At 45.0% G+C, this 13497-nt stretch overlaps 1 protein-coding gene across 3 annotated transcripts in view; it reads left to right on the forward strand.

The window, feature by feature from the left end:
* Positions 1-13497, forward strand: part of B3GLCT (beta 3-glucosyltransferase) — a 196331-nt gene that overhangs the window by 162138 nt on the left and 20696 nt on the right. For all 3 annotated transcript variants that reach the window (XM_029602651.1, XM_029602652.1, XM_029602653.1), the window contains one exon: positions 13133-13252. In XM_029602651.1, the coding sequence (XP_029458511.1) occupies positions 13133-13252 (120 nt within the window). The remainder of the gene's footprint in view (positions 1-13132; positions 13253-13497) is intronic.

Here is a 13497-nt window from a genome sequence, read left to right on the forward strand (position 1 = left end):
CTTATTCACTGTAGCCCCACCCACTTGTCTTATTTTCTTTCCTATTTCTTGTAATTACCCAAATACAATTACAGTATCTTAACATGGAGAAAAACAATTTATAAAGTCACAGGACACCACAATCTATTGAGACTTTGGCATCTGCCATCCCACACTTCTTCAGCAAGCAGGCCCTAGGACCAGGCTAGCAGCATTTTAAATTCCTTTTTATTTCCTATGGCTCCACTACTCTTCCTCTTCCTAATGTTTACCCTCCCCGGCCTTATTGTCCACTACAAACCATTGCAAATATCAAGTCTACTGTCTGCATTTTGCAACTCCCCCGCCATTCTGTCTTCTGCCCTGTCTACTGCTCTTGAGTTTCAAAATATTTTCTTATCCAGTCTTCACCTTGCTACCTGAGAGTGCCTTGTGCTCATCACACTCATTGCACCTCTGCTTCTTTCTCTAATCTTCTTCTCCTCCTTGTCTTTACAAGGTAGATGGTCTTCATCGAATGACTTGTGAGGAGAGATTGAAGAATGTAAATATGTACACCCTGGAGGAAAGGAGGAGCAGGGGTGATATGACACAGACTTTCATATACTTGAAAGGTTTTAATGATCCAAAGTCAACAACAAACCTTTTCCGTTGGAAAAAAAATCAGCAGAACCAGGGGTCACGATTTAAAACTCCATGGAGGAAGACTCAGAACCAATGTCAGGAAGTATTTCTTCACGGAGAGGGTGGTGGATGCCTGGAATGCCCTTCCAGAGGAAGTAGTGAAGACCAAAACTGTGAAGGATTTCAAAGGGGCGTGGGATAAACACTGTGGATCCATAAAGTCTAGAGGATGTGAATGAAGAGAAGTGGAATGGGATGGCTTGCAGGAATGATGGCTACTACCTGCTGATTAATACCCTTATTCAATAAACATACACACGGTTAATGCGACTCAAACATTACTCTATGCTTCAATGGCAAGAGGAAATGTGGGACAAAGGATATGCATTCACAAATAAGCGTAGGAGTAGCTTGCTTGTTGCGACGGTTACTACCCCAAACCAAATAAGCCTGATACTTTACTTTCAATGCATATCCAGCATAGCTTTCTGCTTCAGTGGCAGGGGGATGAAGAAAAGAGGATTTACATTCAGACAACTATCAACAAAGACTGAATTGCATAGTCTGGGTAAACAAATAAGCATGGGAGTAGCTTGCTTGTTATGGTGGTTACTACCCCGAACCAATTAAGCCTGATACTTCATTTTGAATACATATGCAGCGCAGCTCACTGCTTTAACAGCAGGGGGGATGAAGAAAAGAGGATTTATATTCAGACAACAACCACAAGGACTAAATTGCACAGGCTGGTTAAACAAGCGTGGGAGTAGCTTGCTTATTGCGGCGGTTATTACCCCAAACCAATTAGGCTTGATACTTCACTTTGTTACAGCTCCAGCACTGCTGTCTACATCAATGGCGGGGGTGGAAGGAAATTAGAACCAAAAAGTTACCAATAAGGACCCTGACCTCAGCAGTCAGAGTAATAGATAAGTATGAGAAAAATAAGTGTGAAAGCTTGCTGGGCAGACTGGATAGGCTATTTGGTCTTCTTCTGCCATCATTTCTATGTTTCTATGTTTACAGCTGGAGCCATCAAGGCTAATCCTGGCCTTCCAAGACAACAGTCATTCCATCTGTGTACTTTAATGCATCACACCTTCAAACTCATCCTTATCCCCCTCCTTCCTGTCTTTTCTCTCCCTTTCTCATGTTCCCCGTGGAATGCTCACTCTATTTCCAATAAGTTTGCCTATATTTACGACCTCTTTAACTTGCCCTCATTCTTCTTGCTTTGGCTGATCCTTGGCTTTTCCCCAATAACTCTTCTTCTGTTGCTCTTCTGTCATAGAGCTTAGCATTTCTCACTTAAGCAATGCTTGGTAAGCCTTGGTAGTAGTGTCAGGCTGCTGTTATTCTATTCCTGTAGGTTTCAACCCCTTCTTTCACCTCCATCCCACTCCAGTTTTTAGTTTGAGGCCCATTCCATCTGTCTCTTCTCCTCACTTTCAGTCCAGTTAACTTTCATCTATCATCAAGCTGATAAGTCCCCTTCCTTCTTCCTTGCTGACATTGATTCATGGCTTTCATTCTTCCTGGAACTTTCTTCCCCTTCCCTTATTCTTGGAGACTTTAACCTCCATATTGATGACCTCTTTGGCCATTTTGCTTCAAAGTTCCTTGCTTTAACCTTTTCATTCACTAACATGTCTTGACTTAGTCTTTTCTTCCAAATGCTCTCTTAGGCTTCTCCATTTCTGTTCTTCCCCTCTCTGACAATCATCTGATAACTTTCACATAGTCATGTCCAATCACCTACAACACCTTTAAAAATATCCAGGCTCTTGCATCCTCTCAAGTACTGTCTTATCTCTCCTCTGCTCTACAACCTTGACAATTTCTTCTTATAACATTGTACTCTCCTCTGCTTTGTACACTCTTGCTGTACCCTTCTTTCTGCCTGTAAGGCATGCTAAAGGCCAACCCTTGGCTCACCTCCTGATTTTCCTTCCTACGTTCCTGTTCCTGCACCCACTCTGCAGATTGTTTCTGGCTGAAGTCTTGTTTCTGTGCTGATTTTAGATATTTCACATTCATGCTTCTCTCCATCTGCTCTGCTATTGCACTTGCCAAGCAAAATTATGTCCATCTGACAAACACTGTTGCCTCCAACCCCCACTTTATTTTTGCCATAATCATCTCCCTCCTCAAACTGCGTCTGCCTCCCATCTCTACTTTACTTTCTGTTCAGAGTATGTTTGACTTCTTCCATGACAAGATTAACAAGATAAATTAGCTATTCTCCACCACATTGCTTCCTCCACCCCCACTTAATTTGCTTCCCTTCCTTTGGCCCTGCCACACTTTCTTCCTTTTCTAAATTTATGGAGATGGAAACTTCCATTTTTTTCTCTTACTCCAAATTCACTATTTGCTCCTTCACTATGTATTACTGACCGCATTCCCATCCATCAAACTCAGTTCTATTTCCCCTATAGTCATCCCCTCCATCGACCGCATCCGCAATTGATTGCTTGCGACTGTGACTGTGCCATCTTTCTTTGAACATGTTGTGATTATATCACTCCTCAAAAAACTTTCACTAAACACTACCCTCCTTGCTAATTATTATGCCATCTTCTTCCTCCCTTTAAAATACAAACTGTTTGAATGCAACATTCACCTCTGCTGTCTTAGCTTTTCTTCATAAGAATATAAGATATGCCATACTGGGTCAGACCAAGGGTCCATCAAGCCCAGTATCCTGTTTCCAACAGTGGTCAATCCAAATTACAAGTACCTGGCAAATACCCAAACATTAGATAAATCACAAGCTGCTATTGCTTATTAATTACCAAAATAGTTTATGGATTTTTCCACTAGGAACTTATCCAAACCTTTTTTAAACCCAGTTATACTAACTGCTGTTATCACATCTTCTGGCAATGAATTCCAGAGCTTAACTATGCACTAAGCGAAAAAGAATTTTCTTCAATTTGTTTTAAATGAGCTACTTGCTAACCTCATGGAGTGCCCCCTAGTCCTTTTATTTGCCATTCCCTTCCTAATAATTCCTAACATTCTGTTTGCTTTTTTGATTGTCACAGCATACTGAGCCAACAATTTCAATGTATTATTTACTATGATGCCTAGATCTCTTTCATGGGTTGTAACTCCTAAGATAGAACCTAACATTGTATAACTACAGCAAGGGTTATCTTTCTATATATGCATCACTTTGCACTTGTCCATGTTAAATTTCATCTGCTATTTGGAAGCCCAATCTTCCAGTCTGGCAAGGTCCTCCTGCCAGACTGGAAGCCATCACGATCTGCTTGAGATTTAACTACTCTACATAATTTTGTGTCATCCACAAATTTGATCACCTCACTCATTGTACCCCTTTCCAGATCATTTATAAATAGATTAAAAAGCACTGGTCCAAGTTCAGATACCTGAGGCACTCCACTGTTTACCATTTTCCACTGTGAAAACTGACCATTTAATCCTACTCTCTGTTTCCGGTCTTTTAACCAGCTTGCAATCCACAAAAGGACATCGCCTCCTATCCCATGACTTTTTAGTTTTCTTAGAAGCCTCTCATGCGGGACTTTGTCGGACGCCTTCTGAAAATCCAAATATACCACGTTACGCGTGCCATCCGCGGCAGACCCACGGCATGGCCCCCTCACCTTTCTACAGCGACTCCAGCCTCTGGTTCCTCCTCGCTGGCAGCGGTGGGCTGTCAGCTCCATCCTCTGGCCTCCCCCGGTGCCTCCGGCTCTGCCACAGTCCGCGGCGTTCCCGATCCTGCTACCACTTCTCATCAGGCCTCTCCGCAGGGCCCACAGAGAAACGCTGTTACTCGCGCCGCACCCCTCCCTAGGCGCCCACGCGCGCACACCATTGATTCTTAAGTAGGGACTGCGGCGGGAACCTAGTCGCGGCCCTGGATGATGACGTCATTTTAGCTACAGTATTTAAGCTCATGCTCCGCTCCCTAGCATTGCCTTTGCAACAGGTCTCCTCGCTGGTCGATTACTCATTGCCTCCTAGAGATTTGTCTCATCTCTGCATTCCTGCTTCTTCGTTGTTCCTGGTTCCTGTCTCTTTGTTCCTCCCTTGCTTCTTATTTATTTATTTAGGAACGATTCTATACCGGTATTAGTGGGGACATCATACCGGTTTACATTTGAACAAAAGAATTGAAAATATATTTTAACAGGGAATATGAACTTGGAGAGGGTACACCAGGATCAGTGTGGAAGGATAGATTAAAATAAAACAAGATCAAACATAAGATAGCGATATAATAAGCTCCTTAATATAAGGAATATGCGATCACCAAGAGGTGGTGCTCGCATGGGTGGTGCGGGGATGTTTGGGGGGGGGAGACTATTCTGGATAAGCTTCTTTCATCGGATTGACTACACAGTCTTTGACTTTGCTTTGCCAGACCACGCCATTGATTCTCTCCAAGCCCAGACCTTTGCTTCGCCTGACCATGCCATTGACTCTCTCCAAGCCCGGACCTTCTCTTCGCCTGACCACATCATTGACTTTCCAGACCCAGACCTGTGCTTCACCTGACTACGTTACTGCCTATCTCCACACCCAGACCTCTGCTTCGCCTGACTACGCTACTGTCTGTCTACAACGTGTTACACTTTCGTCAAGGTCAAAGAAGTCTTTTGACTATACCATTGAGTTCCAGACTCTGGTTCCGAGCTCGCTTTGCAGGAAGACTGCCTATGAGCTATTTACCTGAATGGACTTTCCTCACAGCTGAAGGATGACCTGGCTGCAAGGGAGCTCCCTTCCTCTCTCGAGGACCTTATAGACTTAACAGACTGAATCAACCACCATCTCCAAGAGCGATACTGGGAGAGTCGGATGCCCAGGAAGTCCTCTCGGGTTTGATCCCATTCGCCACCAACTACCAGCCCTGCCCCAAGCAGGGTCCCTACTGTGGCCAAGATGGAAGAGCCCATGCAGTTGGGCCATGGATGGCTGACACTGGAAGAGCACCTCCAGCGGAGACAAACTGGTCTTTGTCTGTATTGCAGAGCACCTGGCCACCATCTACAGCTCTGTCTGGTCCGTCCGGGAAAGTTCTGGGCCTAAGTTCATTGGGGTCCTGAACTTCGGCACAACTTCTCCGGCCCCTCGATTGTCTGTACCGGTCACCTTAATCTGGGACTCCCAGTCCTTTCCAGTTCTTACTCTGGTGGATTCCGGAGCAGGAGGTAATTTCATTCTCAAGGATCTAGTTCAGCTCTTGGGTATAAACACCCGTCCTCTAGAGACTTTCTTGTGCATAGCGTCTATTTATGGAGAACAGTTACCTGGTCGAATCTTCCTTACCACAGAACCAGTCCAGCTGCGCACTGGCACCTTGCATATAGAAGAACTCAAACTGTTAGTATTGGAGAAATCCATCCATCCGGTAGTCTTAGGACTCTCCTGGCTTCAAAGGCACTCTCCCCAATTTGACTGGGGTTTGTTGCAACTGGTGGAGTGGGGCCCTGCCTGCCACCAGTCTTGTTTTCAGAAAGTAGTACCGCCATCCATGGTTCCTTTGGCTGCCACTTCTTCAGGTATACCTGCTCCTTATGCGGATTTTGAGGATGTGTTTTCCAAGCAAAAAGAAGACCTTCTCCTGCCTCTTCGGAAGTTCGATTGTCCCATTGACCTCCTTCCCGGGACCACGCCTCCTCGAGGATGCACCTATCCTCTGTCTCTGCCAGAGACGAAGGCTATGACGGAGTACATCCAAGAAAGCCTTGCGAAGGGATTCATCTGCTCCTCGACTTCTCCTGCTGGGGCAGGATTCTTTTTTTGTGACCAAGAAGGATGGGTCACTCAGGCCATGTATTGACTATGGCCTAAACTCCATTACCCGCAAAGACAAGTACCCTCTGCCGCTGATCTCGGAATTATTCAATCGCTTGCATGGAGCATCTATATTCACGAAATTGGATTTATGCAGAGCGTATAACTTAGTACAGATCCATCCTGATGACATTTGGAAGACTGCCTTTAACACCCGGGATGGGCATTACGAATACCTGGTGATGCCTTTCGGCCTCTGTAACACGCCCGCAGTTTTCCAACGAATGATGAACGAAATTTTCAGAGATTTGCTGTATACCAAAGTTGTGGTGTACTTGGACGATATCCTTGTCTTTTCTAAGGATTTGGCCACATACCGCACCAATGTCTGCACCGTCCTCCAACGCCTTCGTGAGAATTACTTATTTGCAAAATTGGATAAATGCCTATTCAAGAAATCCAGTCTGCCTTTCCTCGGATACATTATCTCCCAACAAGGATTTTCTGTGGACCCTGCCAAGTTGAAAGGAATCCGGGATTGGCCGCAACCCGTGGGTCTTAAAGCCCTCCAGCGCTTCCTGGGGTTTCTAAATTACTATCGCCATTTCATCCCACACTATTCCACTTTGGCTGCTCCTCTAACAGTATTGACTCGTAAGGGCCAAGACACTCGAAATTGGACTCCAGAAGCCATCACAGCCTTCCACTGCCTCAAGGAGGCCTTCCAGGCAGGGTCCTGCTTAGACCCAAACCGTCCTTTTCTAGTGGAAGTGGACACCTCCGCGATTGGAGCTGGGGCAGTCCTGGGTCCGCGCACTGCTTCTGGCTCAACTGTTCCATATTCATTCTATTCCCGCAAGTTTTCATCCGTGGAACAGAACTACAGTATTGGAGATCACGCGTTACTTGCCATAAAATTAGCCCTTGAAGAATGTCGCCTGTGGCTAGTGGGCGCACAACATAAGTTCATTGTGTTCACTGACCATAAGAACCTGAAACATTTGAGCCATGCCCAGCGTCTCAATGCCCATCAGGCCTAATGGGCCCTGTTCTTTTCCAGGTTCAATTTTGAGCTTCGTTATCGTCCGGCTGGAAAAAATCTCTGGGCAGATGCCCTATCACGCTCCTTCAAGCCTGAAGACACCCCGGAGAAACCCAGTCATATAATAGACCCAACTTGTATTTGTCTGTCTGCTACTTACCCAGTCCCTGCTGGGAAGACTGTCATGCTCCGATGACTCTGAGAACGAGTCCTCTGCTGGGCGCATGATTCTAAGTTCGCTGGTCACCCAGGGCGAGCACGAACCTTGGCACTGCTCCAGCGGTTCTTCTGGTAGCCTACTATGGTTTCTGATGCTAAAGCATACATCGAATCCTGTAACACTTGTGCACAACAAAACCCCCCGGTCGGCTGACCATGGGGCCTTCTGCAGCCACTTCCAGCTTCAAAGGAATCGTGGACCCATCTGTCTACGGATTTCATCGTGGACTTGCTACCATATAAGGGTCATACCGTTATATGGGTAACCATAGACTGATTTTCAAAAATGGCCCATTTCGTCCATCTACCGGGCCTACCATCTGCTTCAGAACTGGCACGCCTATTCTGATACACATCTTCAGATTGCATGGCCTACCCAAGGACATTGCTCTGATAGAGGTCCACAGTTTGTTGCTCGAAATTGCCGCGCTCTTTACCGAAAATTCGGTATTAACATCAGTTTAACAACTGCTTATCACCCCCAAGCCAATGGAGGGTGAGCAATGAACGTGTATTATTCTTGGATTTTAGTTAAGCTTGTGACCCATTCCTAGTAGAACACTCATAAATACAATGAGCAGTCTAGATACAGCACCAAAATGGTTGATTGAGTGAGGAACTGGTTAAGTTATAGACAAGAGAGGGTACTGGTAAATGAGTTCACTTAAAGGAAAGAGGAGTTAGTAGATTGCCTCAGGGATAAGTCCTGGGGCTAGTTCATAAAGGATATTGCAGAGGTTTTAATAGGAAAGGTCTGTGTTTTTGCCATTGACATTAAGATCTGTTCCAGAGTGGACAATTCTGATAGTGTAAACAAAATGAAGAGAAATTTAAGAGCACTTGAAAAGTGGTCAAATGCTTGGCAACTAAGATTCAGTATTCATACATTTAGAATGTAAAAATATAAGGGAGCAGTACATGATGGGGGCCCAGAGTCGGCCAAGGATGCTGGGGTACATTTCTCCACAAGATGACCTTCACTGGTTGAGAGACAGCCACTGTTGCAAAAGTGTTATAATTAGTGAGGTTTGGGTGGACCCTTGGACACTGTAGCAGCTGACCACGCCCACGGGGGGAAGTCCCGTGAGGGGCCACAGGTCAGGCTCAGCTTAGGACACACAAACCCAGAGATTGATCTTTTATTAGACAATGTGATGAAGCCACCAGAGGTGGCAGTGGTGAGTAGTAGAAGTAGCCCGACTGGGCAAGTATCCCTCAGACGCTGGAGCAGCAACTCCTCCGGTAGCAGTGCTGTAGTGGAAAGAACTGAGAAGAATGAGTACAGTGGAATATGCACAATCCCCAGTATGGAGAACCCCAGGATAGGGAGAACAGACCCTCGAGGAGCGAGCACCTGATCCTTGAGAGCTGAGAGGCTTGAAAGAGATGTACTCACACAGTGGTTCCACATAGGAGATGGCACTAGGGCTGGAACGGAGGCAGGCCCTCGAGGAGCGAGTACCTGGTTCCAGGAAACAGCTCTGAGCTGAAGATGGTATTACTCACTGGTGTTGAAGATAGCGAATCCTTCCAGGCAGAAGAGAAGGTAGGAGTAGGCAGCGAGTCAGGGAACATGGGCCCCCGAGGAGTGAGTACCGGTTTCCTGATAGCGACCTGAAAAGCAAGTGAGGCCCCCGAGGAGCGGGTACCCCGTTAGCATTAAGAGTCCAATGGAAGGGGAGATCCAAGATGGCGGCTTAAAGAGAGGACGTGTTGTAGGAGCTCTTGCAAACTTTGTTTTTGAGAATTATTACCTTTACTGCTGAGCCGTGAAACGCCATGCCTCACACTAAACGAAAAGGCGAATCAGAGAGGGAACCTCGACCCCGCAGAGACCAGCCCTGGTTCAAACGTCGATTGCGGGTTTCTATCCACCATCGGGACTTCAAGCTCCGGAGAGTCCCGCGAGAGCGGGGGTTACTGAGCAAATGCCCCCGCTCATGGGAGATGTTACGCTGAGTCCCGGAGCGCCAGCTACGCCCTCTCCACCATCAAGCGCTGCAACTGCAGACCCAGAACTTCTCCTTCGACGGAAGTCGTCGTTGGGAGTAAGATCTCTTGAGGAGGGTGCTGCAGGGACTATCGCAGCGCCGAGTTTGGAAGGTGGCCCAACAACATCCACCCCACTTATGGAAGGGCAACTCGATGAGAGCCGAGAGGTCCATGGTATACCGACCCTGGAACCGGCGGGTGAATCTGCACAGTTCGCAAGTATCGGGGAAGGCCAAACTTTCCAGTTTCCTCAACTGGTAATGCATACTCCTTCTTTATTATCATTGGAAAAACCTGAGACGGTAACATTAGACTCTGTGTGGCAAGCAATAACTACATTGCAAAATTTTATTGCGAAATTAACGGTAGCAATAACTGAGACACAAACACAGTTTTGCAAAATGGCTCTAGAGGTGAAATTTCACACTGAAAAATTTCAAAAAATTGACGTAGAAATGAATCAAATGAAGGAAGTTCAAGCAGCTTCAATAAAAGGTGAAGCGATACAAGACAAGAAGTATGAAAATTTGGAAAATTTAATGAGATATAATAATTTAAGGTTTGTAAACTTTCCTAATTGCAGGTTGATTTCACCTGCGGAACAACTTAAAAATTATTTCCAAGAGATCTTACTTTTGCCCACAGAAGGACTTTCACCTTTAGCAAAGGTTTACTTTCTACCTGGGACAAGAGCTGAAAGTGTGAGTAATCGATTAGCTGATGAAGGAACATTAAATGTATCAGAACTGTTAGAAGCCTCGCCTGAGACCCAGATAGAGAAAAGAGGTACCCTAATGGTTAAATTTATTTTCTCTTCTGACAGAGATAATATATCGAAACTATTTTTGCGTAAAAGGTCCTTGCAATATCTGGGTCAAAAAATTTGGACTTATCCAGATGTTTCTAAAGCCACTCAACAGAGACGAAAAAGATTTCTAATTCTTGCGAATCAAGCTAGAACGTTTGGGGCGCAAATTGTGATTAGATTCCCATGTAAATGTAATATGAGGATTAATGGAGTTAGATATACTTTTTTTGAACCTGAACAATTGGAAAAGTTTTTGGAATCCCGTCGGATACAAGGAGCTGAGCAGATATTAGTAACCCCGCAGTAGCTAGCATTTAAAGATTAATTACCCGACACCTCACCTTTTTCCTTGTGAAACTATATAAATGGTTTATTTGAGATAGAATGCTCACTGGAATAGATCTCCCTTACTTCTTTCTGAAAAAAAAGGGTAATTAGAATTGCAGGATGAAATTTCCTTTTCCCTTTAAGTATTATTATTATGTGTTATGTATACCCTATAATTTGAGTAATGACTCATGTATTTGAAGTTTGTAACATTGAAATTGCATAAATTAAAAAAAAAAGTCCAATGGAATTGGAGGCGGAGTAGCTGGGTACGGAGAGCAAATCCCATCTGTAATAATTCCCCTTGCTAACTCAAAGGCTAGCAAACATTGTAGGCTTTAAATATCCAGGCAGCGTGATGTCATCATGGGGGGACGCCCCTGAGGTTCGCGCCAAGTAGGAAATAAGAGAGAGGGCCGTGCGGCACGCACGTCCTAAGGTACTAGTGGAGCATGGCGGGAGGCAGCGCCCAAGCCGGTCCGGGAACACTGGAGAGGGCGGCAAACAGATGCCGCGGCAGCCAGGTGTCCATCCGCAGCAAGAAGAGGAGCAAAGAAAGAAAGGTAGGCGGAGTGAAGCCGTCAAGCAGCGACGGTTGCAACAAAAAGGAGCTGATAGGGTACTGGGATCAGTGTTGGAGCCTATGACGCATATCCGGCAGGAGTGTGAAAGCTTCCTTTCCTTCCATATGTGGTTGCCAACAGATATAAAAACATGGGGCAAAACAGGTGGGCAAGGATATGGGGATTTCAGGAGAGGGAGCTATTTAGAGCCTTGCTGATTTCTTTGTGGCACAGTTTAATTTCATCCTGCTTCAAATGGAGGGGTGTAGCAACTAGGGCATCAAGTCCCATTAACAGCCAACAGAAGGAACAGACAAATTGAATGGAGCAGAAGTGTGTGTGTGTGGGGGGGAGGGGGGGCTGCTATGACTGGGTTGTGTTTCCAATGTGATGTGGATATGGCCTAGGCTGGGCACTGGCCAATTTTTTGACCTTGGATAGAAATGATTGGCATGTGGAACAGGAGTACATAACCCTTGTGGTGGTATTGGACACAGTCTTGTAGGGCTGTATTGCAGCCCAGGTGTTCCCCTGCTCTTCACAGGTCACATGGGCCAATGTGGCCTGAGCTAGGGTTGGGGATTTATTTCGGTTCCTGAGGGCTAATACTTGCGTAGTTTATCATTGGGGGGGGGGGGCTGTATACCACTGGTGGTATCCCAGTGATGAGCCTGTACTGGTATTTGGTGGGTCATTCTGAAGGGTATGTCCTGGGCAGCTCAGAGGCTGTTTTTTGCACAAAGCTGGGGGGTGGGGGGGAATGCATGGTTCATCCAAACAGATGGGTATTGGGAGCTTTGAGGCTGGCCTCACCTGAAGCTTTAAAACTATAGACTGGAGCCTATTCTCATTGGGTGTAGGGGGGGAGAGGGTGTGGATTGGAGAGGAGAGGAAATGTAGGTATCTACCCTGAATACATCATGGCCAGCTGTATCAGGCAGCAGAAAATTACAGCTCCTTTTGAAGTGTGTGGAGTCATTGGAAGCCATTTTAATTTTAGCACTGGCAGAAAAGAGAGGAATGCTTTCTCCTGCCCTCAACTTGTAGTTCAAAGTCCTGCAAGATGGCAGGCCAGAAGGGTGGATTGGAGCCACAGAGCCCTTTGATGAAGATATCTTGAGGGCCACAGAAACTGGGCCAGAGAGGTGCAGGAGTAGCCTGTTATGTCTTGGGAAAGAGACATTGGCTCTTGGAGTAAAGTTTGCTGGCTCCTGGGGAGAGGATTGGGAGGATCAGCCTGGATGCCCTTCAGTAATGAGGATTGGGGAAGATCAGAGCCTGAGGCTAATGTTAGAACATAACTATACTTCCCAAGGAAAGTTTTAGCATTAGCTGATGGATTAACACAAATCCCTCTGCTAACATAATTTATGGTATCCAATTTTAATAATAACAAGCTGCTTTGCATAAATGTGCAAGCAGCTAAGCCTGTTAATGTTTCACATTATCATGGACTCATTTGCTAAGGTGTGTTAATGCAAGCATTAGTACACTTTAGTAAATAGGACTTTTTATATTTGACATATAAAACTGTACCATTATATGTTTACTTATCCTGGAAAAAAATTGAAGGGCTTGATCTGTTACGCATTGATATATTTAACAGTGAGAATAAATTCATATAATCAAAGGATTATCACCACTCAAAATAATTTTAGCTGACTTCTGAGTAAAATTTTATTTGTTTGTGCATTTACTGAAATGTATTTTTTCAGTTTAGTTCTCATTTCCTGGACATTAAACTGTTTAAACATAAGCATGCTAGCACAGAAGATCATTTCATCAAATACTTTCTTCATTATGTAGCATTTCTAGGCTCCAAAATCTACTCAGCTGTTATGTCCCCAGTGAACCAGTTTTTTTGGGAGAGCGTTATGGATATGGTTTGGGAACAGGAGGATACAGTTACATCACTGGTGGAGGAGGGTAAGCTTGCATAACTTAAAATTGCACTATGAGCCAGAGGAAGTGCATTTGTGTGAATATGCGACAGTATTTAGATTTTGGTGCTGTTTTGATAAATAGTTCTTCATTTGAATTATTTAGTTACATAAATTAGACAGTTGTGTTATGATCCAAAATCACATCCATGATCTAAGTATTTTCTGTTAGTTGGAGTCAAGTAGATTTTGATCTAAGGTCAGATGGAAATGATTTCATTGTAACCAAGT

The sequence above is a fragment of the Rhinatrema bivittatum genome, chromosome 5 (assembly GCF_901001135.1).
Source record: "Rhinatrema bivittatum chromosome 5, aRhiBiv1.1, whole genome shotgun sequence".
NCBI lineage: Eukaryota > Metazoa > Chordata > Amphibia > Gymnophiona > Rhinatrematidae > Rhinatrema > Rhinatrema bivittatum.